The sequence below is a fragment of the Pipra filicauda genome, unplaced genomic scaffold (genome assembly GCF_003945595.2).
Source record: "Pipra filicauda isolate LSUMZ 115617 unplaced genomic scaffold, ASM394559v2 scaffold309_size868695_pilon, whole genome shotgun sequence".
Lineage (NCBI taxonomy): Eukaryota > Metazoa > Chordata > Aves > Passeriformes > Pipridae > Pipra > Pipra filicauda.
Genome location: NW_024104431.1, coordinates 757,190 through 780,522, shown reverse-complemented (window position 1 = coordinate 780,522; position 23,333 = coordinate 757,190). Strand labels below are relative to the sequence as shown.

Below are 23,333 nucleotides of genomic sequence, written 5' to 3'. Positions count from 1 at the left end.
TGTGGTTTGCCAAATTTCCAGACTGGTAATTTAAGCATGAAAGTTTCACATAAGTTTAATTTGTGAACAGATAGGCTTACATCTACATTGTACCAATTTTGATTGATTTTGTGTAATTACTTATGCAAAACCCTTCAGTATGTTCTGATCTGAAATACACCCACTGTGTGTTGAATGAGGTGGTGGAAACACTTGGTCAGCTCTAGAAATTAATGGAAAGAGGAGTTGATACAATCCTGGGAAATCAGGTAACTATGACAAACTAACAAGGTGTTTTAGCAGTGAGCTCATGGCTTTTGAGACAGCATGAAGCAGATACAGCTTATTCTGTATGGGTAGTCCATGCTTAGCGATGTTCTTATTTTTTCTGGAAAGAAACTCTGTTTTGGCCCCAGTTCTGTGAATAATTCTCAGAGCTGTGCTGGCTCTCGCTGCATGCGCTGGGTTTTTGTAAACAAAGATTTTGCTTTGAAAAGCAGCTGGTGCACGTTTATTCCCTGAGTGACTTGAATATTGTGTTTGTACTATAAATGTCATCTGTTTTACACAAAGTTGATTTTATTGCAGCAGTGTGTACTGACCTTTTACAGTTTAATAGAATATGGTCATCTTGTGTACCAAAATGGTGCAGTGCAACAGCACATGAGGGTAAACAAAGCACCGTTCTTGAGGCACTGGGAAAGGAGAAAAGCGTTTTCTTGGAAGACTTCAGAGCTAAGAATGAGAACTGACAATTAATAAGTAGAATGCATACATAAGCAAGTATATTTTTTTCAGGGTTTTAAGCGACACAGTCCATGTGATTGAATTGTGTATTTTGCAGTGGGTTTTGCTTGCTTATGGGGGATGCCAACCTTTCTAGAGGTAAAATTTTATCGTGCAGAAGCTGGATTTGTGCAGAGCCAGCGCGGTGGGTTTGTTTGCAGGTGCGGCTGTGCCTGCCCTGCCTCTCCGTGCCTGCCCTGCCTCTCCGTGCCTGCCCTGCCTCTCCGTGCCTGCCCTGCCCCTCTCCGTGCCTGCCCTGCCCCTCTCCGTGCCTGCCCTGCCCCTCTCCGTGCCTGCCCTGCCTCTCTGTGCCTGCCCTGCCCCTCTCCGTGCCTGCCCTGCCCCTCTCCGTGCCTGCCCTGCCTCTCCGTGCCTGCCCTGCCTCTCCTGCCCTGCCCTGCCTCTCCGTGCCTGCCCTGCCTCTCCGTGCCTGCCCTGCCTCTCCGTGCCTGCCCTGCCTCTCTGTGCCTGCCCTGCCCTGCCCCTCTCCGTGCCTGCCCTGCCCCTCTCCGTGCCTGCCCTGCCCCTCTCCGTGCCTGCCCTGCCCCTCTCCGTGCCTGCCCTGCCCCTCTCCGTGCCTGCCCTGCCTCTCTGCTGTGCACACTCTAAATGTGTCCTGAGTGCAGAAGGGAACAGAGCACAGTTAAATCACAGCTCAGTGCCTCTGACTTCAGGCAGAGCAGTTCTGGAGTTGCCTCGCAGCAGTGTGTGCCTGTGTGTGTCAGTGTGTGCTCTCTGCTGTCTGGGGGTGTGCAGGCGGGCCCTGGCTCTGCCCCTCCCTGCTGGAGCCCCTTTCCCGCTGTGGGTGCTCAGGTTGGGTGCCCGGTGCCGTGCTGTGGCTCTGCCGATGCCGCGGTGATTGCGGGCCTGTTCTCCCTCTCTCTTCCATTGTTCCCTTCACGTTCAGCGTTCGCTGCATATACACTGCATACCTGCTTTTGGTCTGACCCCCCAGTGCTTCAGTTGTGACAAACAGCTGCCAAGAGGGCGGTCATTCCTGGGGCATTCCGATGGAAACACGTAGGATCGGGGCAGAGCAGTGCAGTGCAGCCCTCGGTGTATTTTTAGTTCCCAGGCAGAGGGAGGTTGCCTCAGTAACTCCAGCTGGGTGTGGCGTGGGGTTAACCAGATTAATCAAAGCTGGCTCAGGGCTTCAGCCTTTAAAAAATGGCTCAGAGCCCCCATTAGAGTTTTCTGTTACATACATTTTTTTTCCCTACAGAACAAGCTGGAGTTTTGAAAGCGGGGGTTTTAGGAGCCTCGAGCTGAGGGATCAGCAGGAGGGAGATGCAGGGTAGTGCACAGCTAGAAGAAAGATGTCTAATGCCTTCAGATAATGGGAAAGCATTTAAGGTGTGAGTTCCTTCCAGCCCAGGATATTCTATGATTGTATAGATTGAGAAACTTTTAATGTGACTAACGTTCCCTTTTCTGTAATGTCTTTTATTTTGCCAGTCATTGATTCCAGTGTATGTCCCTGTCAGCTCTGTCAGTAACTGGTGCCAGTTTTTGGATATTCTGCTTTCTTGTTCTATTCTCAATCATTTCAGAGTGTTTGCTCAAAGTCTAGTCATACTTTCAGTATTTTCCAGCAGTCTTTTCAGTTTATTAGCACACTACAAAAGGCACTGCTCTCTCTTTATTCACTTGCTTGTGTAGAATAAACTATGTGTGGGATTTTACATAAGAGTTTCTTGGTGAAACCGAAGGAGCATAATGAGACAGGTGAAGGTGCAGGTACTCCCTTTGGTTTGCACGGAATTTTTACACAAATGTACGAATACAGAGGGACAGTCTTGCAAAGTAATACAGCAAATGTAGGGAGGACCATTAGATTGGAAGCTTCAGTGGTGGAAATGTTGCTCAGAAGAAAAAACACTAGTTAATCATATTTTAATTTAAAAAAAAATCCTAATTTATTGTTCCCCCAGAAATGCTAGTTACATTATTTCCAAGAGATTTTCATAGAAAGTACCATAGTTAAAAAGTTTCTCGTAGAAGAAAAAGATGGATTTTTATTCCACTTAATGTGAAGCTGAGAGAACCTGCAATCACCTCTCAAGCTTTCAGTTCAAAAGGTGTATTTTGATACATAGCAATTTGGTGGTTTTTAAGCTTTGGTATAGAAAGTGTGCTAAGTTTCTATGAAAGTTGATCATATTTGGTACATAGGATATAACCCCAGCTTCACATTCTAAAAAAACCTTGGTTTTTTTGATTCCTGAAGTTCAGAATTTATCTAGCAGTTGTTAATTCCAAGGTTACTGTTGGGTTAATATTTTCTTTATTTCAGTAATTTCTGATAGAATTTGAATTCCTTCAGATGTAATCTACTGCGTAACCCCATTAAAATATTTTTAGTTTATTAATTTATTTATTAGGAAAATATTCTTGCGCATTTCTGTTGTAATTTAATGTATTTGGGGTTTTTTTTGTAAAACCTGTATTGTAAAACTCATGCATTAAATATGGCAAAAGCATCTCAACTCTCCTACTTTTGAATTTGCATGAGACCTGTCTATAGTTCTTCATAGAGACAAACAGTACAGGGGCCATTCTGTGCAAATAGAAACATCTATTGATTATTCCAGCACTTTCGGGTCTGAAGGGTAGACCTCTTAGATGAGGAGAAGAGTGTCAGAGCACCTGTGCAAGCAGAGTGATGCCCTGCTGTTTCCCAGCTTTGCCCTGCCTGTCTCGGTGTGCAGAGGCTTTGGGAAGCTGTGTCAGTCACTGCCCGGGCTGAGCGGGCACAGAGCTGGTGGTGGGCAGCGTCCTGCTGTCCTTGGGCCTGATGGCACAATCTGGCTCCGTGGGAGTCAGGCTGCGGGGCAGGGATCTCTGGGAACCAGCAGTGCTGCTGCTGTGTCCCTGCTCGGGGTGTTCCTGCTGGGATAGCTGCTGTGGGTATTGGGAAGGTGCGAAGAGCCCCTGCGGAGCTGAGCTGTGCTCGCTCAGGGGAGTTGGGGTTTGGGCCATCTCTGGAGGATGTTTGGACTCCAGGCAGTAGCTCCTAGTGTGTTGCAGCCAGAAGAGGCAGTAGAGTGTGCAGGGCTTCAGTTCCACGCTGACGTTTGACAAAACTGAAGCCTGTCCCCGTGCCATCAGCCCCGTGTGCTGGGTGCTGCAGAGCAGGTGTGCACTGGGCAGGCAGTGACTGCTGCACCAGTGCCCACGGCAGGGATACCCCGATGGATTTGGGCACAGAGACAGGGCACCGCTCACTCTGAGCTTTCTCAAACCTTTGCAGTGACTGTGACTTGTTCACTGGCAATCAAGAGGTTACAAAAAGAGAGCCAGCTGATGTTGCAATCTAAGCACTGGCCCTGCAGTGGAAAGACTTTGGCATGTTCACTAGTGCTATTTTTACCTATTCCAGTAAGATCTGCCCTTGTGATGTTGAATTACAGGACAGTACCTGCAATAATTTTGTTTTACAGAACTGCTGTATGTTCTGAAGAAAATTTTCAATAAAATTGTTGGGCAGATTGAGCCTATAATTGTCTTACATTGAACATATTTTTTCTTTCATCACCATAAATAATACTGCCACTGTGACTGCAAGAGATTCTTTCACTTTTGTTTGCATATTTTATGTCTGGCAGAGGAATTTTTTTTTAATTTTGTGTTCCTTTGTATATTGATTGTTTTGTCTTTCTCAGTTTCTCATGTGGAGACTCTAAATAGACAATGTGGTTTTTAAAGGTGGGGATTAACAGTGTAGCCCAGGAATAAGTGTAGTAGGAGTTTTTTGTTACAACTTCTAAAAGGCCTGGCTGATTTTGATAAATTTCTAAGTTGATGGTTCCTTCACCCAATAGGAAATCAATGTGTTTTTTTCTGGGAATAGGCTTTCAGCACTGCCAGTGACAAAGTGGTGTATTTACCAAACTATCTGTAGTGAAAACTGGAGGAAGCAGCAGGAGTGCCCTAACAGTGTAACAGTGGGTTCAGCTGTAGAGGGATCACATACAGATGTTAGATGTATTAAATACAGTGTTGTTAGGTGTGTTTTCTAAAACCATCGGCATCTCGATCAAAAGTGATTGGCAGCCCTGAAGCACAAACCCCAGGCTTTTGTTCTGCCTGGGGTGTTATTTGTTATTCAGGTGTGTATTTGTAGCAGAATTTTTCAGAAGCCATGGTTTGAGCCCGGAGTGGGATCAGCGATAACCTGTGCGAGTTCAGCATTCCCCTCCCAGGACACCTGCTTCCCTTGCTCCTCCTGCTGCTCCACAGTGCATCTCAGGTGGAAATCCTGCAAGTAGGCAAACTTCCTCCAGACCAGAGTCATTTCTGCTCCCTTGGCTTTGCTATTGTCTTTGCTGAACAATTGTCCATCTCAGGTTTAATTGAATCTCACATCTGCTGTAACAGCTGGTGTTTTTGACAACTCTTTCACTTAAACCCTCCTTGTTGCCAGTTCTGTTAACAGGTGTCCTTACTGATTGTTTTTGTCATGTGTCTCATCTGTCAAGAAAAACCTGTGATTTTTCCTCCCTCGTGACTATTGCTTTGGTTGCAGGTAAAAACACTGTACCTGCTGCTTCTTTAGCCCATCACACTTGTTTTGTGCTGTGCCTTCTCTTCCTGATTTGTGTATGAGATTCTTTTTTCTTCTGGCTGATTTTACAATTAAAAATGCCTTGACTTCTCATTCTGTAAACTCTGTACCCTTCCCCATTAGGTTTTTATCCTCTCTTTCATGCAGCATTATCTGTCATACTGACTGGATTCATTTGCTTCTTTTGTATTCAGTTACAACTAAAGATCTCAGCTTTTCCTCTGGTGTGCAAAAGACAGAATTCCTTCCTCCCTTCTCTGCAGTCTCACTGGTTTTCCATGGTGGAAATCATATTCACAATATTTTGTGTGTCACATTCCAAAATGTTGGAGAGAGGTGCAGAGGTGGTAAGCAGGACAAATGTACAGTTCAGACTGCAGGTAGTTTTTAATTTTTAGATGGCCAAGTGGCTCAAGGTGAAGGTCCCAAAGCATTTTTCTGCTTTCTTGTTAGTCTTAGAGAGTTTACTGTCTTGGGTAAAATCAGTGCAGCTTGTTTTTATTCTTTTTAATTTTTTCCCATCTGCTCTATCCAGAAGGGAGGGTTCTTCTAACCAAAAGTGAGCTACAGTATAAGATCTGTTGATTTTTTTGTTACTTGTGCTTTCTTTGATTCCATCCAAAGGCAGATGTGAGAAAGCTGGGACTGCTCTCACAGTGGTGCTTATGTGCACCAGAGAGCCTTCAGAGGCTCAGCTGCTCACTGCTGTTTGTTTGCTTTGTATCCAAGAGGTGTCCCCGTTTGTGAGTCAGCAAGGTGTTTCTGTGGGAATGAGGAATTGATGGGTGAGAAGACAGTTTTCAGCTTAATTTTTACTTTGGTTAGTTTTGAGCTGTAAATGATCTTTACAGTGTTCTTCAATGAGAATGACATTCTGTTGAACTGGGTGGCCTTTGATTGTCCTGCAGTCTGGCCTTGGACATTGTGTCTCCTTGCAGTGAAATGTGGTGTAAAACACTGAAAGGTTGGAAGGCCCTGAGAACTCTGACATAAGAAGGATGATAATTTAACTGTCATTGATGTAATTCACAAAGTAGTTTTTTTGTTATTAATTTGATCTGTAGTGCATGTGTATAAATTTGTCTGTGAAAATAGTAAATATGTTCTGTTTTTGTGTTACCTTCCACAGATGATGTGCTTCGTCCTTTTGTTATAGGACTTCATTCACTTAAAGGAAAACTAAAGGTATAAATAACTTTCTCTTGTTATCTTTCCCTTCCTCCTTACCTTGCCCCATTATTTATTCTGAGGTGCCTGGACCTTTCTTGGGGGCAGGGAAACTTAGCCAAGCTCTGTGCATGTATTCCTGCACTGCAGCTAAAATTTCCTTTTTGTTTGTTTTTTTTTTTTTGAAAAATACCACAAAATTGATATGGTACCTACAGTTGTTTCAGTGTTTGCTTTATCAGAAGTGTATATTTAACTTCAGCTCTTACTTTAGTCAGTCTCCATGGATATTTACTTTGCAGGGGAAAAGCCCTTAGTTTAGAACTTTAGATCTTGATATTTGCCTGTGTTCTCCAAACAGCATTTGCCTTTCCACACAACTGCAGATCTATTGGGAATAATCCAGACCTAATGTAAATCATGTCTGTGACATTATCTTAGAACTCTTATCTACGAAACTAAAAGTCTGTTATGGCACTTTGTTAAATAAATAAAAGCCCACCCAAACCAGAATTGTAATTTCTTGGATGTATTTAGTAAGATAATGTAAGATGGAGTTAAAATGGAGCATAGTAATTTAGTAAATATTTGACATAGTCTAAGTAAGTTTACTTGTATATTGTCTTTAATTTTTAGGTACATCCAGTTTTTATTTGCCATTTTATGCAGGTTTCTTTGCAAAATCAGGTGTATACAAACCAATAAAATAAAGTTATTAGAGCTGTCCAGGCAGTTTGTAGCTAAAATACTCAAGTTAGTATCACGTTAAATTTAGTTCCTATTGCAGAAAGATATATTCAGCTATTCCTTGGTGCATTTTATTTTAAAATATAAGGGAATAATCTGTTTTATCTTCTCAGGAAGATATCTCAGGGCCTTTTCAAACTTTTCTTGATGTTCTTACCCCTCTACTGCCTTCTCCTCTCATCCCTACATTGTTTCCATGCCCAGGCTCTTGGAATCCCAGTGTTGACTTCCATGTGGCACTGCTGGTTCTGGCCCGTAGCCCATATTTAATAAACTAAATTCATCAGCTTAAAGCTGCCCTGAACCAGGTGCATCACTGCATCCTCTGCTGCCTGTCCAGGTCACTTAGCACTGGCTGTGTTTTGCAGTGGTATTTAACATGCAGGGAACTGTTGAGTTCTGCCCTGGCCGGAGCTCCCCCTTCAATGATTCCCAGGAGGAGCTGAGGTTGTGGAAGGACTGGTGTGTTCTCAGGGCTGGTGTCCTCAGTGTTGCCTCATTTACTACACAGGGCCAGGAATTCTTTGTACTGGGGTTCTCAGTCCCTTGTTCAGTCCTTGAGAACTCGTGTGGGAAGGGCATTTGGACTGCTGACCTTTGAGTAACTTTTTCGTCTTTGCTGTAAAGTGGACGAGTTCCAGGCGACTGCAAACACAGTTTGGGGCTTTCAGCCTTGAAACAATTGGAGCATGAGCAAGGGCGGAATGCAAATGGCATGGGGCTGAGAATGTATGTGCAGGTGATGGAGAGACTTGGGGCCAGAAATGCTTGTCCAAAATGTCTTGTCTGTGTAAAGACAGAACACTCAGAGCCCCACTTCTGCAGTGCTTTAAAGGGCTGTCTTTGTAAATCTGTCTTTGGAGGATTCCCCTGGGAAGAATTTAACATGGTGAAGAAACAAGAAGTCTAAGAGTGTGTCATATAATGTGATTCTGATAGATCAGATCTAAGAAAGCAGTACTCGGGATGCTTTTTGTTTCTAGCAGTGTGTTTGAGTTTATGAAATTAATAAAGGAGGATGTTTTAAGTATCACTTCAGTGTTAATAGTCTTCATGTTAAGGGCACATTAGGTAAAAAATTACAAAATATTATATAAAGAAAAAGCAGAGGTTTTACTCTTTGACATAGAGTTCTGGTGCTTTGTTAGCAAAACTTCTACAAAATGCATGTGCAACACTGGTGTACTTTCCTCGCTTGCTTTTTCCTTTTAAAGGTGTTTCTGTGGCAGTTTCATACACTTCTTTCTGAATATACATGATCTCAGCAACTGTACTTAACTACAGTTTAAAAGCAGTCTAATTGCTTGGAAAAAGCTGTTGCATTTTTCTTTTTACCTGGGATTGCTTTTTTGCCTTGGGAAAGGGAAGGATTTGGTTTCTCTGTCTCTTTTAGATAAGGGTGTTCAGAGCTCCTGTCTCTCTAAAGTAGGAATTCAGGGTTTGTAGGGAAACTCAGAGCTCCACATTTGACCTTCATACAAATGTCACGTGGTAAGAAATGGGTGACTGAAATGGGAATAATTTGTGTGGAAAGGATAAACCAAACAGATCTTCCTGAAAAGTGCTTGGAAAAAGTAGCCTGGGGCTGTTACAGTCAACAGAGAGAGCAGGCACGGGGTGGCCAAAGGTGCAGATAGTTTGGTGGCAGAGCCCAAAGTACAGCCTGCTAGAGCCAGGTTTGCTTTGGGCTCTGCTTGTTAGCCAGAGTTCTACTCTGAAAGTTATTTTACATACAAAAAGACATTAATCTTGCGAATCAATCAGTCTGAAAGCATGTCAGGCTGAGAGTTGTATTGCTTGAGCCCAATTGTTGGAAAACCAGTGTTATTTTTTCCTTAAATACTTCAAAGTTACATTGGCAACATGTAAGTAGTGACCAAGAGGGGAATGGTTGTGAGAAATAAAGAGAGAGATGAGAAAAATACTTCCAAGATCAGAATAGCTGAGGCTGAAATGATATGTGTTTCTGTACTGGTTGGTTTTGTCTTGTTTTATGATTTTTTTCCTGAACACTAACATTTCCTCCTGTTAATTTTTAATTTCTGTCAGTTGTGCTAGGGAGGAGTTTGCTTTTCTGTCATCCGTCTCCTAAAATGAAGGACACACAAGGGAAAAACACCAACCTTGGAGATGTAGGACAGTTGGGCTTGGGTTGTTAAACTGATCCCAACTCATGCCCTGCGTTTATGTTAACATGGATCACAGCTTTATTTATTAATATAGGAATGTGTCCATGTTTATCTTCTACTGCTCTGAAAAGCTACTTAAAAAAAAAAACCTGCTATATATCATGATAGATGTTTGGTGTGGGTTTCTCTTTCTCCCCAGACAATGAGTCACCCAAGCAATATTAAATCAGTCAATAATTACTATATGGGAGGAGAAAAGGCCACAGTTAAATGTATTATCTTTTTGTGTGTGATCTTTTTGTGTCAGAGAAGAAAACACAGCTTATAAGCAACTTTCCAAGCTTATATTTACTGACAGAAATGTTAAGTTTGAAATGGATTCTGGGCTGTGCTCTGTGACGTTTTGCCTTTGTAGATGTATTTCATTAAACATGAGTGTGACTTAATTGTGTGGATAAAAATGGCAGCACGTGTGTATGTTGGAACTGTTCTTACATTTTTGGAAAAGCTTTTGGTGTTCGTTTCAGAATAAAAAGAAAGGGCAAGGTACCTAAGAGAGGAGTTTAACTCTGTAGCCTGTGAACTTTCAAGTTTTGGCATTTCTTAGGGAGGAAGACTGAAATTTTTAACAGTTCAGACTAAACACTTTTTCCTAGTCATGGAATATGTTAAAGTAACTGAAAGTACCTTTTGAATTTGATGAGTGACGAGCATGTTGAGTGGGTTGAGGGACTGATCTCCAGGAATTTGTTCCCGTCAGATGTGCACATTCTGTAGCCCTTCTGTGCATTTGGTTTTAATGCTTATTCAAAGAATTAATTATCAGGATCTGTAATTACACAAAAAGCACTAATGAAAAGTGCTATCTTGGTCACAGTGTGCAGTATTCCTGTAGGACTTGGAGGAATATATGACATTACTTTTCTCCTCAGACTGAACATTTAATATGAAACTACTCAGTATCAGCTTCCTGCAGTCCTGGATCTACAAGAGGACTCACACGCTGCAATATCTTCAAATACTCTTTGAATGCTGCAGTTGCAGTTTACAGTTGTGGACAGGCTGGTTGAAGTCATTGTTGTGACAGTGAAGAGCTGCAGGAAGAAAAGTTTTAAAGGAAAATTTTTAGAGAGATGCATGAAAACATTCGGCTGGCATTGGATTATTTGAGCATGGCATAAACATTAATATCTGGTAATGATTATGTTTCAGAAACATGCTGGCAACTCGTTTAAAGGAAGGAAACATAGTTTTTCTGGAATAGACAAACTAAGAATAATATATTTATAAAGGCATCATTGTAAAATCTTTCCTCCTTTAAATGAAATTATCTCTAAAACATATCACACAACTTTTCACTGGTGTGGATCTTGGGGGATTTGGAGTAAATGAATGTAGTTTCAGTAAAAATGCCTTTAATCAATGACTGCTTGGAGCAAAATACCCAAAGTAAATGGACAAGTTGATGCCAGGGCACAGGTTCCAGGGCTCTGAAAGGTGAACTGTGCTCTGCCCAGGAATTCTCTGTTAAGGTGGACTAAAACCTGTGTCCTGTGGCATAGACTGTTGTGTTCTGCAGTTGTGCTTGATTCAGTGTTCAGTGAACCAACTAGAAACGGTGTGTGAATGTGCAATATTCTGTTGTGTCATTAAATGTTATTTTTTAGTCAGTTCAAAGCTGGCCGTGCTAATTCTCTTACCTCACACCCATGTATACTGTTGTTCCAAATGGATGGGTTTGTCTGTATCCATATAACCTTTAAGCTTGCTTTCTACCAGAGGGCAGGGAAAGGTGTAATTCATGTGTGAATTACTCCCTGAGAAGCAGCTTTTGTGCCTGTCTCTGTTGTACCGTGCTAATAATTTGGAAGAAGGTTGGAGCAGTGCCCATGAGCGCTGTGGGCACTGCAGTGTGCTCAGCCAGGCTGTTCCTGCAGAGCGCAGAGGTGCTGGAGAGGCCCTGGCAGCTCCTGTCCCCCCTGGGAGGTTGTCCCTGAGCTGCTGTGGAGCTCAGCAGCAGGACAGTTGGGCAGTGCTGTTTCCTATCCAGCTCCACTTTCCAAGTGCACGCCCCTTCCTGTGGGTGCCGGGGGCAGGTTTAGCACCTCTCCATCAGAAATTCCCTGTCTATCCCATATGAATATCTGGCAAACTTCCCTTTCTTTTCCCTTACTCTCCACCACGTGCAGGTTTGTGTGTGCTCCAGGTCTGAGCTGGTTCTCCTCTCCTCCCCTCAGCAGGCTGTGTCTGTGTGCAGTGGGCCTTCTGTGTTTGGGAGAGGGAAGTACCTTCTTGGGTACCAAACTTACCTTTGGTCAAAGCACAAGTTTGAACTTCTTGTTATTTCCTGTTTTCTCAGGAATTTTTCAGGAAATGTTGGCAGCATGTCAAAATATTAAATAGGCTGTAACATTGGGGCCTTGTCAACTTGCATCAGCAGTGACAACAAGGAGGATTTGATGGCTGCCCTGCCAGTCCTTATCTCAACTTCCCAGTTTTGTCTCTTCTTATTTTGTCGCATGTGTTACCTGGAAAGGTGAAAAAAAGAAGTTTTCACAGGGAGTAAGTCAAGAAAAGGAAAGAGAATGAGCTGTCTGGGTTTTACCTTTCCCCTCTTACCTAGCAGTTTCTCTCCACTCAGGTTTTATTGCTACCATCTAACTGGGTACTCCTTTAGCTGCCATGTGCATTGGATAGGTGTTGTAACTGTACGTAACTTTTTTCACCTTTCTGATGCCTAACAGTATGAGCTGTGAGGTGTTGTCCTTGCAGTTGCTTATGTGTGGTGAACTTGGTTGTGTTCCTCAATTTTATCTCCCCTCCTTTTTTCAGAATGTCTCTCTATCTTGCTATTCAATGTTCCCTCTTTACATCACATGTAAGACTGTTGTCATTTATGTGCCACAGATTTAAAAATTAAAAAAAATTCCAAGTGCCTGCATTCTGTTAGATTTCAGTTGGATGTTGACTTTTAAATATTACTTCCATTTGAAGGTTTTGAGCCTTTTCCCAACTGACCCTGCTCAGTGGATGGTGTTGGTGCAGGAGTGACAAGGATGGCTGGAGGAAGGCAAGGACGTGTTTGCTGTCATTGTACACCTTGTCAGTGAAAGAGATGTTCAGGAACTGGCCTAAAGATCCCCGTGAGGGTGGCAGGCCCAGAGCTCTGCTGCTGCAGAGTTTGCACCTGATGGGGGCTTTGTAGAAACCAACCCCTTCTCTGGAAGTTTGTGTTCTGTTTCCTTTCCAGCTGCTGGGCAGACCCAGGGATGGGTCTGGAGCAGTGTTAAGGACTGCAAATCCTGCTAAGGCTTTTCAGAGTTGTACTGTGAGGGAAGACGCTCTGAAATTCAGTTTATCCTTCTGGATAAAGTAGACTAAACTTGACACTGGTGGAGATCTTTTTTATCCAAGAATTCCAGTGTTTTACCTCTTCGGTTGTAACAAACACCACTGTCTTTTCTCTGACATAAGCATGAGTTGGAGGGTTCAAATAATTTGCAATAAAAGAGGTGCAGGACCACACATGGAAAGAGGCTGGAATAGCTCCTGGTGGGTATTCAGTGCGGAGTGTTGGGTGTTAGGTGCTGTATTAGGTTGTTAGTGTTTGCAGGAAACACTGTAGCTCTTTCAGCTAAGTCTTTCCTGCACCACCAGGGGATGGAATTAGGATTGCTTGGAAGACCTTCATTTTGGCATGTCCTGACTGCAGTTCTACAACTTTCTGATCACCTTTCCTAGTGGTGATCAGGAATGTAGATGGTGTGTGCAACCACTGGAGATGACTGCTACCATGGGAAAAGGTGTGTGGATACACTGCATAGTTCCAGCATTGCTTTCCCAGGTGTTTGTAGAGGGGTGCAGTTCTGTGGAGGAAATAAATTACTGTGCCCTTTTCCGTGATTATTTTTTAATTGTACTTTGCAATGTTTGGTAATAAATCTGACTACTTGGAAGTTTAGAAAGGAGGGCAGACTTTGTTTTTGCTTAGTTTTGAATAAGATACCTTTGTAGTATTATTTGGAGTTTGAGCTGCATTGCAGTTGTGATGGCTGAGGAAAAAAATGTACCATGACACCTTTATCTTTGTGTGTGCTAAAAATGTACTGTGTGCTGATTTGGGAGTGCGCAGGGGGTTGGTTGTGTCCTTGCACTGGGAGAGGTTTATAGAATCCCAGAATGGTTTGGGTTGGAAGGGACCTTAAAGCCCATCCAGTGCCACCCCCTGCCATGGGCAGGGACACCTTCCACTAGCCCAGGTTGCTCCAAACCCCATTCAACCTGACCTTGGACACTTCCAGGGATCCAGGGGCAGCCACAGCTTCTCTGGGCAACCTGTGCCAGGGCCTCCCCACCCATGCAGCCATGAACTCCTTCCCAATATCCCATCTATCCCTGCCCTCTGGCAGTTAGAAGCCATTCCCCCTTGTCCTGTCCCTCCAGACCCTTGTAAATGGTTTCTCTTCATCTTCCCTGCAGGCTCCTTCAGGTCCTAGAAGGCCACAATGAGGTCTTCCCAGAGCCTTCTCGAGGCTGAACAGTCCCAATTCTCTCAGCCATTATTTATGCTGAAATGTAACTGAGCATAGTGTGTGTGAGGGTTGAGATGTTTTTTTATGCTCTTCCATACTATGTGAGTTGTGACAGTATTAAAAAAAATGAAAAAATATTGTTGCAGTTTTCCTATGCTTTCCAAAGAGCTGAGGTTTGTTGTCTCAGGAACCGGAAGTACCGCGGCATAGCAAAGGACGTTGTCGTTTTCCCTGACTCTCCCAATTTTTCTTCCCTAGACCGCACCCATGGAGCACATTCAGGGAGCTTGGAAGACTATCAGCAATGGGTTTGGACTCAAGGATTCTGTGTTTGATGGCCCCAACTGTATTTCCCCCACCATTGTGCAGCAGTTTGGGTACCAGCGCCGAGCCTCTGACGATGGCAAAATATCCGACACTTCCAAAACCAGCAACACCATCCGCGTGTTCCTGCCCAACAAGCAGCGCACCGTGGTGAGTCTGGGCTGCCTTTATCCCAGGAGTGTCCTGTCCCCACTGCTGACACTGGGATGTGTGTCTGGCTCCAGGAATGCCAGGCTTCACAAAGGGTCCTGCTGTGACTCGGGGTGTTACCAGTTGGTTCATTCTAGGGGACATATTTTGAAAGCACTGTATCTGTATGTTGAGAACTTGTATTCCTCTGCCTCAGTGCTGGGAATTTTCCAATATGGACAAGCTGCATCCTTTGCTTACATAAATCACGTTAAAAAACAGTTGTTGGCTGGCCCAAACAATGATGTCTGTAGGACAGTCTTTTCTGTCACCGTTTTCCTCACTTGTATGCCTACAGTCAAGTGTGGTGGTTAAAGCTGAAGTGAAATGTCTTGAGGGAGCACTTCTGTTCAGCTTCTTGGAGCTGAGAGTACTAAAATTAGTCTGACACAAAGTTCCCTGAAATCTAAATTAAGCCTTTGCCTATACTTCACGTAACTCTGTTTGCCTGCATTTTTTATTTACTTCTCTGGACTGCCTACTTGTATAAAATCCCATTTGATAGAAACTTAGGAGTTGTAAGAAACCAAGAAGTTTATGAAATGGCTTCAAAACTTCCTTTGCAGGAGTACACAATAGGTGGGGATGTGGCAGCAGATGTGCTGGCCTGGCAGGTTGACTTCATGTGCAGCGAGTTAAATTGGAAGGCACAGCACTTTTGTGGTTACATCATACAAGTAATTTTTGCTTATCTGTTTGTCCAAAGTAAACAGCTGTGCAGTTTTACTGGAATTTCTCAAGAAAATGAGAAAAAAGATGGCCTTCCACTCCTGGAAAAGCTTAAAGAAATTCTGCAATCCCTGATAAAGGTTTTGTTGGCTTTGTTTCCCTTTGGTCACAGGTGAACGTGCGAAATGGGATGACCCTGCACGACTGTCTGATGAAGGCACTGAAAGTGAGAGGGCTGCAGCCAGAATGCTGTGCAGTTTTTCGACTTCCTGAAACGAAAGGGTAAGAGGAGAACTTTTCAGCTAGAGAATAGGAAAATCTTGGGTTTGGCATAGCAGCAATAACGCTCTTATCTGTGGCTGGTTTCTTTTGAAAGCACAGTTTGGTTGTGAACTCTTCTGTGGTGCTTTCGTTACCCTCCCCTGGGGATAATCCTTCAGCTTCCAGGGTATTAACAATTTTAGTTTGGTTTAAAGCTAAATATTGAAAATACTTAAAATGGAGGGGTTCACTCAAGTGCTTGGAAGGTCTCACTGAGACTTTTGTCATGCTCTGGAATAAGTGATGCCTTCATATTTGAGGTGCATTTCACTGCTGCATTGGGAAACTTCAGTGCTAGTGATTCTTAACCAGCTTAACTGAATGTCTCTGTGTGCTCAGTTTGGAGGCTCTGATTCCTATACAACTTTCCAATGTTTGGTTTTAAATCTCACTTCAGATATTCCTTATTTTTTTGTAGGACTGGGGATGCTGCTATTAAATACCAAATGATTGTTTTACAAGCTGAGGGAGTGAAGGTATCTCATGGCGTTAATACACTTAACTTCACACCTCGTGAGGCTTGGGCTTAATGCTCCTGGAAGCCTCAGTCACGAGGCAGGAATTTGTGGGGTTACCTCTCTGTGGAACTCAGGCCGTTCTGGGGTCACCAGTAACTTCAGTGCCCAAGCACTTTCATGTCACTGAGTCTGTCGTTCATAATTCCTTATGTTTTGTTTGCAAGGGTGTTTCTGTGACTCCATTAAGACTTCCAAGTGTCTTATTTCAAATAACATATATATAAAATGTCTTAAATGTTCAAAAATGAGCAGAGAGAGTGGTGACCCGCAGCGCATTCAAAGCTGCTCCACATGTTTGAAGTGAGGGACAACAGGGATGTAGCTCCTGTAAGAGGCTGGCCGTGCTTTGCTTTGTATTTTTCAGTTTACTCAAGAAAACTCACACAACACAGATTGTTGGTTAGGCCAAACTTTTTATCTCCTAAGGAATTTTGTTTTCTCTGTTTTCTCCCTCAGAAAAAAGGTGCGTTTGGATTGGAACACGGACGCTGCCTCCTTGATTGGAGAGGAGCTGCAAGTGGACTTCCTTGATCATGTTCCGCTCACTACACACAACTTTGTAAGCTTTGCCTTGTCTGTATTTTGATGTAAATTGTATTAATTGAACCACGTACTCAGTCAAAGAATGTTTTGGGCATTAGACAGCTTTTGGCTTCCTAAGCACAGGGATTTTCAGAAATGATGATTGATTCCTTCACCCCTGCTCCCCGCAAATTAGACTGGCTAAGTATCAATTTGCATTGAAATGCCAGAATTGTATTTATTTCATTAGTGATTCCTGGGTGTCAGAGACTCTGAAAGCTCACATTATGCACACTCTTCAAAGGTCTGATGATTGCCATTTTTATTTTATATAAATACATATTTATGTAACTGTTGTATTAAGATATTGTGTCTTTAAAGTCCAGAACTGTGAGATAATTTGCATTTTCAGTCTCTGACTCATCAGTCAAAAAAGGCTGGATAAGTTCAGGACATTTATTGAACTGATGGTATTTGTACTGAATATACAGGGAGAGTGTTAATTCTGCAGGTCGTGACATTGCTCTGTGAGCTAATGCTGCCCTGTAGTTTGACAGAGTGGTTTTTTGGGGGATGAAAGGCTAAAGGCTTTCAAGCTCCTTCTCAAAAATGGATTATTTATTCAATAATAAATAAGGTTTGTGTTTTAGGGTTTGGGTATATGTGTGGGTTTTTTCCAGCTCTTCCATTATTTCCTTCTTCATGGGAAGGAACTCCATTCCTCTATTTTAGCCTGTTGTGTTGTTGCAGAAATATGTTGTGCTAAGTGGCAAACCAAAGGATTGTCATTTCCACCCATTAGAAAGGTTAGGATTGATTTACAAAATCTGAAAGTAGCATTAATTCTACTTGACATTTTTAGAAAACTACACAAAAAAAATCATCTACAGTTGGTCACCAGAAAATGAATATTTTTCTCCAGATCTGAGAGGAGCTCAAACTTCAAGATTTCCTCCCCAGTATGTTCTGGAGGAAGAAACCCTGTGGTTCATTATACTCTTTTTTCATATTGCAGAAGCTTCAAGAGAAAAATGCATCCTGCCATTTAAGAAAGTAGAAATTCCTTAAGCTATTTTATTTACTAAGGAACTTATTTCTTATGCAAGGGATATTGGTTAGTCATAAACATACCCCAAGGGTTTTGACTAATAAAAATAATAACGAAGTGGTCCTTACAATCAGATCCTCCTTCCTCCCTGGTGTTACCAAAAACAAACAAAAAACCCCAGTTCTTGGCCCACTGAGCTCTGTCACCTTACTGGGCAAAAAAATTGCTTTTGCGTTTGACAGAACACTTTTTTTCTTTCTTTTTTTTTTGTAAACAAAGCCCTGAGTGTTTCTGAGCTTTCCAACCAAACTGGAAATCTGTGCAAGAATATCCAAGTGCGGTTTTCGGTTCAGTAGCAGTCTGGGGGCACTGATAACAAATAACAGGGTGCTCATTTCTGCCAGGCTCTGCAGATCCCAGTGGGGGTTAATGAGGAGCAGTCTGTAGCTGGGATGAATGATTTGGGGTGTTTTCCAGGCTCGGAAGACCTTCCTGAAGTTGGCCTTCTGTGACATCTGCCAGAAGTTCCTGCTCAATGGCTTCCGCTGTCAGACCTGTGGCTACAAATTCCACGAGCACTGCAGCACCAAGGTCCCGACCATGTGTGTGGACTGGAGCAACATCAGGCAGCTCTTGTAAGGACTGTTTGTTTTTAATAGCAGCCGGGATTTCTCTGTGACAGACAAGCATTTTTTTATCTCTTATCGTGCTGATAAATTTGGATGGTTGGGAAGTGGATCAATATCCAGGATTGTGCATTGATTTCATGAAACAGCCAGCAATGATTGTCTGTTCCCAGGGAAAGAAGGCTGTTTACATTCAAGGCATTTTGCTCTGGCACTAAATTTTAATATTCTGGGACAAGCAAACAAATATCCTGAGTGACCCTCTGTTTGAACAGTGATAGCAATTCCTCACATAACACTTTTGTGAGGAATAAAAAAGGCCATGATTCGGTTGGTTTTTAGCTGTTGGAAGCATTAGCGTGCAGAACTGCACAACTTCTGACACCCTGCTGAAAACAAATAGGATGGTGAGAAAACAGATGAAGAATAATACTTTCCTAGTATTGCTTAAAAAAAGTTGAAAATCATTGTTAGAAGTCCTTTCATGCAAAAGTGTTAAAACCTGGAATCGTTTTTGTGTCTTAGTGATTGTATTTTTTTATAACTGAACTTGCTCATGCAGTTATGCATTTTCTCATGCTGACCAGTTATTAGAGCGTAGGATGACTTGGTGCTACCTGGGTTTAATGGAACTTGAAAAACATGGGTCAAATACTCTTTCAGGAAAATCTGAAGTCTCTGAAGTTTAGAAGGAACACATGGACATTGTCTTTTGGAGTCTGAAGGCAGAGGTTTTAGTCGTACCACAGACAGGGGGAAAACACGATGCAAAAACAGGAATGTGTTCATGAAGTTCATTATGCTGCAGAGAAACAGCCCTTTGAAATTAGAGCTTCAAAGAGCATTGTACAGGAGGTAGTGTAGCAGTTGAAGTTGTAATTGTTTTTGTTGATATTTCAGATTGTTCCCAAATTCAAATATCAGTGACAGTGGTGTCCCTGCACTACCTCCCTTGACAATGAGGCGGATGCGGGAGTCTGTCTCCCGGCTACCTGTTAGGTAAGATAGTATTGCCTGTCATTTCTGCTTTGGGAAATACACTTGTTTCAAAACAAACAGTCAAAACCAACAAAAGACCCCCAACTCCTCAAAAGCAGAAGGTTGGGATGAATGTGCAGGGTGGCAACACCACTTCCTCACAGATAATATGCAGTGTCCTTTCTTGTTCTTGAATTCAAGCAGACCATTGATTTGAGATTTTATATTTTTAATTTTCTGTCTTAAAATTGTAAGGAAGGGTTTTTGGAGACCTTTGTTTTTCTGCCTAAGAAAATTCAAGGCTCCCTTTTGGTATTTTTGTGAATGAATTTTATTTTATCCGATCAGGCAGTACGGTGCATCAGGGGTTTGTGTCGTGCTGGATGATTTGCATACATTAAAATAATGCTGTGATGTTGTGATGATAGGAGTTTAAAGAGAGAACAGTGAGACCTGAAAATTGCTCCTCCTAAAGAAAATTTTGATGCCTCAAGAGAACATTCTTGTAGTTTTAAATGCTAAAATAAAACATGCATTCCTTTCCAAGGGGCCTGTCTCCTGATCCTAACTTGTGCCTGTATTCTTTTCCTTGAAATTCTAGAGGCTGAAGAGAGCAGGCCAGCTTTTGTTTTTTCTGCATCTCTTTGAAAAATCTTGGCCTATTCAGGAATGAGGCACAAAGCACATAGTTGACTTGCAAATGGTTCTATGTATTTCTTTCTTTATTTTAGTGGGAACTCCATCAGAATTGATCTTTGCCATCTCATTCTATTTCTGCTGTTGTTAAACAATGACTTACTAATTTGATAGATGTTTTTAAGCTTTTTTGTGAAGACTGGCTGATTTCAGTTAAGATACATGTGTGTTTTGGGATCAATATGGTTTGAGTGACCTTAACTGTGATTTATAACTTTCTGTGGAACTGGATTTTTGTGTTGGCCTCCTTTTAGCTGGTGTTGAGTTTCATGACTTCCTTGCTGACTGTTCTGAGCAAAGCATTGAACAGTCTTGCAAGCCTTGACAAATTCAGGGCTTAGCTCTCAAGCTGTACATTCAACAGGCTTGAAATGAGCAGTTTGTATAAGTTTTACAGCCCTGAATGCATCTATCAGAGCCAGTATTTTGTCAGCACATTAAATGTGATTTGATGGGGATTGAGGTGAACTGTGGCAAAATTCGTAATGGCAGAAACAGTCTTATGTTAAACACACTAGTGTTTGTATGTGAGCTGTCAAGAACTTTGAGGTTTTTCAGTTTATTTCCAAAGTTAAACTGGGAATGATTCAGCTGACCAGACAGTGTAGTTGGTGTGAAAGTCCCAGCTTTTTCTCTGATTGGAATTCTGTGTATATTGCTTTTGGATAGGTTACACTGAACAGTGTTTTTCAATTGCTAGTGGGGAAAAAAATAACCACAACTTTCCCTTTCTCTCTCTCTCCTCAGTTCCCAGCACAGGTATTCTACACCTCATGCCTTCACATTCAACACCTCCCATCCTTCCTCTGAGGGCTCTCTGTCTCAAAGACAGCGATCCACATCCACACCAAATGTCCACATGGTCAGCACTACAATGCCTGTAGACAGCAGGATAATTGAGGTAATCCTGGGAGGAGGGAGCAAGTAGCATAAAGTTAAACTAAAACTCTGAGTGGCCATCTAATAAGTCACCGATTGGGTTTTCTTCTTTGCTTTCTGTCATTAGCTTACTGTTGGCCTTAGTTGGCCGAGTGATGTACAGTATAGGTGACACATCTGCATAGAAAGTTAATAATTCATTCTTGCAGTCTATCAACTTTGCTGAACTGATAGGCAGATTTTTGGTGTATGTCAGGATGTGGTGGAGCTTAACAATTGAGTTTTCCAGATCTGAAGAGAAAATAAGCTCAGCTTTGCTGAAGAAATGCCTGTTAGGCATGTCTAAAAATGTTCTTTCAAACTTAAAAGTCTGGGTTTGTTGTGGGGTTGGTGTTTGTTTTAGGTCAGACTACAGGTGCTGTAAATCTGGGTGTAGTTCTTCGACTTGGAATACTCAAGTCAAAGCCTACTGGTGATATGCTTTGTGTTATCCCTGTAGGATAACAGTGATTCTGGGTTTGTGGGCTAAAGCCAGCTTATCTCAGGGTACTTCTGCTGTTACTTGCTTCAAGCACCTTTTTCTTTTATTTTCCTACCTTGGACTGGCAGTAGTGAGGGACAACTCTTTGAAGTCAGGCCTAAAGTGGTTGGGGTTTTGTTTAATTTTGCTTTGTGATAACCCTGACAAAATGAGGGTGTGGTGTGCAGGAAAGGCTGGCAGAAGGGAATGCTGAGCTGCAGGACCTCAGACAGAGCACTGTTTGGTAGTTTCTTCCTCTGGAGTGGTTCAAAAACTCTTCAGGCCAAGCAAAAGCCTTTGACTGTGGAGTTCAGGTGCATCTTCAGCTGCTAGTTCAGAGCCCTCTGTGGCATGTGAAGGCTGAAGTGTGCTGCAGAATTCCTGTGGCCCTTCGGGAGGGAGGGACAGTGCCCTACAGCCCCAGGAAGTGTTTGTGGTTGGAAGCTTTGTGGCCCCTTTCTCTGGGGTTTCCTTAGGCTCACAACCTTTTTCAGTGCTTCAGAACCCTGCTGACCATCTGTGGTGGCACCAAACATGATGGAGCACTCAAAGAGAGATGAATTACCTTTGCAGAGTGATGGGGCTTCAAGGAGACATTGCTTTCTTTATTCGTTATCAGAGCAGTAAAGACAGAAATGCTTTCTGTTCTGGCTCTTCACGTTATCATAGGGATTGAGTAAAAACACTTGGTGTGTCTTAAAGGCTTTTCCAAAAGGCTTTAAAAGGGTCCCAGAGCAATGCAGGAAAAAGGGAGTAGAGACCTTTTAGTATGTCAGGAGAAAGATCACCTTAAGGTGGTTTACCAGAGGCAGGTGTTAGTGAACTTTGATTTGAGCAGGAATACTTATTTGAAAATTTTACTGCACTTACTTACCATTTATCAACCAAATTAGGTTGCTTTTTCTTTACTGTAACCTAACATTTTAAAATTATTTTTTATACTTCCTCTGTTCTTTTCTTTTATCTCTTACCATGTTGGCCTAGAATAACAGCCTGAATGCTTCTCCCAGTTCCTGGTGCAGACGGTTTTGTTTGAGGGGAAGAGTAGGTATTTTCTTGGTGCCTTTTGTTTTCTTGTGATTAACAGGATTGCTATAACTCGTAAGCCATGGCAGTGTCCACGTGAAGTGTTTAATCAGTGGAGCTGATTGGATGGAAACCTTTGTAGCATGTTTATACCTAAATATTGAGGACACTAATTGGAAGAGGCAAACTGATGGAAGAGCTTCCTTTCTGTTGAGCTGAGTGGATTCAGAGCACTGTGAATTGGAGGAGCCTTGGATTAGAGATGCCTTTGGTCACACAGCCCTTAAAGCAGAACCTTCTCAAACACATCTGTTGTGTGGCTTTTTCCTTCTGGAAACTATTTATACTGACTATAACTATACAGAGCCCTTAGACTAAGAACAGGTACCGTTTTTATTTCACATGAAAGTAAAGTTGACAGACTACAGCACTGTGTATGGTGTTATTTGTTTTGGGAGAACAACTCCAAGAAAGTGGGTTTGCTTCATTTGCTGTTGGATTCATAAGCAAAGAAGAAAATATTCAAATCAGAGTTGAAGTTCAAAATACTTTTTTAAAGTAAGAATTAAGTATACATAAGTATGAGAACAGTTGAAAATTCTTTAGTTATTCTTTAGCCAGCTTAATTTAAAGCAGTTACGTTCTCAGGCTGATGTACAAAACCCACCACCTGTTATTAATTCAGGTTCTGAGAGGTTTTTATTGTCCTTCAAATGGACAAAGTAATAATTGCAAGAGTTCATTGATAGTTTATGCAGATTTTAATCCACTCAGGTGTTGAGTGCAGGAATACTGTGCATAGTCAAACCTGGGAGAATGCAACCAATTGGCTAAAATTATGCATTTCATAAATGAATCTTTGCTAAGGATAATCTTAATTTGAAACTGTACAGTGGAATGTAGGCTTGTTCTGTCCTTCTATGAAATCTTACATTTATTATTCTACTAACTAGTTAGTTTGAATTGACTTCTGTTAACTCTGACAGTATTTAACATTTCTGTAGTGCATGTTCTTGCTTTGTACTTATACAGTCCCTGGATATTTTACCTTTCCTGTATGTTCTTTGGGATAATCCCTAGCAGGTGAGAAAAGCTGTGCAGTCCTGTTTGTCA

At 42.2% G+C, this 23,333-nt stretch overlaps 1 protein-coding gene across 5 annotated transcripts in view; it reads left to right on the top strand.

The window, feature by feature from the left end:
- The window catches only part of RAF1 (Raf-1 proto-oncogene, serine/threonine kinase), a 38,125-nt gene that overhangs the window by 3,410 nt on the left and 11,382 nt on the right, over positions 1–23,333 (top strand). For 3 of the 5 annotated variants that reach the window (XM_039383408.1, XM_027748477.2, XM_039383407.1), the window contains exons 2-8: positions 6,459–6,514; positions 14,163–14,378; positions 15,259–15,368; positions 16,382–16,484; positions 17,973–18,130; positions 19,022–19,120; positions 20,543–20,696. In XM_039383408.1, coding sequence (XP_039239342.1) covers positions 14,172–14,378; positions 15,259–15,368; positions 16,382–16,484; positions 17,973–18,130; positions 19,022–19,120; positions 20,543–20,696 — 831 coding nt within the window. In that variant the 5' untranslated portion in view covers positions 6,459–6,514; positions 14,163–14,171. The remainder of the gene's footprint in view (positions 1–6,458; positions 6,515–14,162; positions 14,379–15,258; positions 15,369–16,381; positions 16,485–17,972; positions 18,131–19,021; positions 19,121–20,542; positions 20,697–23,333) is intronic. The other 2 variants (XM_039383409.1, XM_027748483.2) reach the window with 2 other exon arrangements.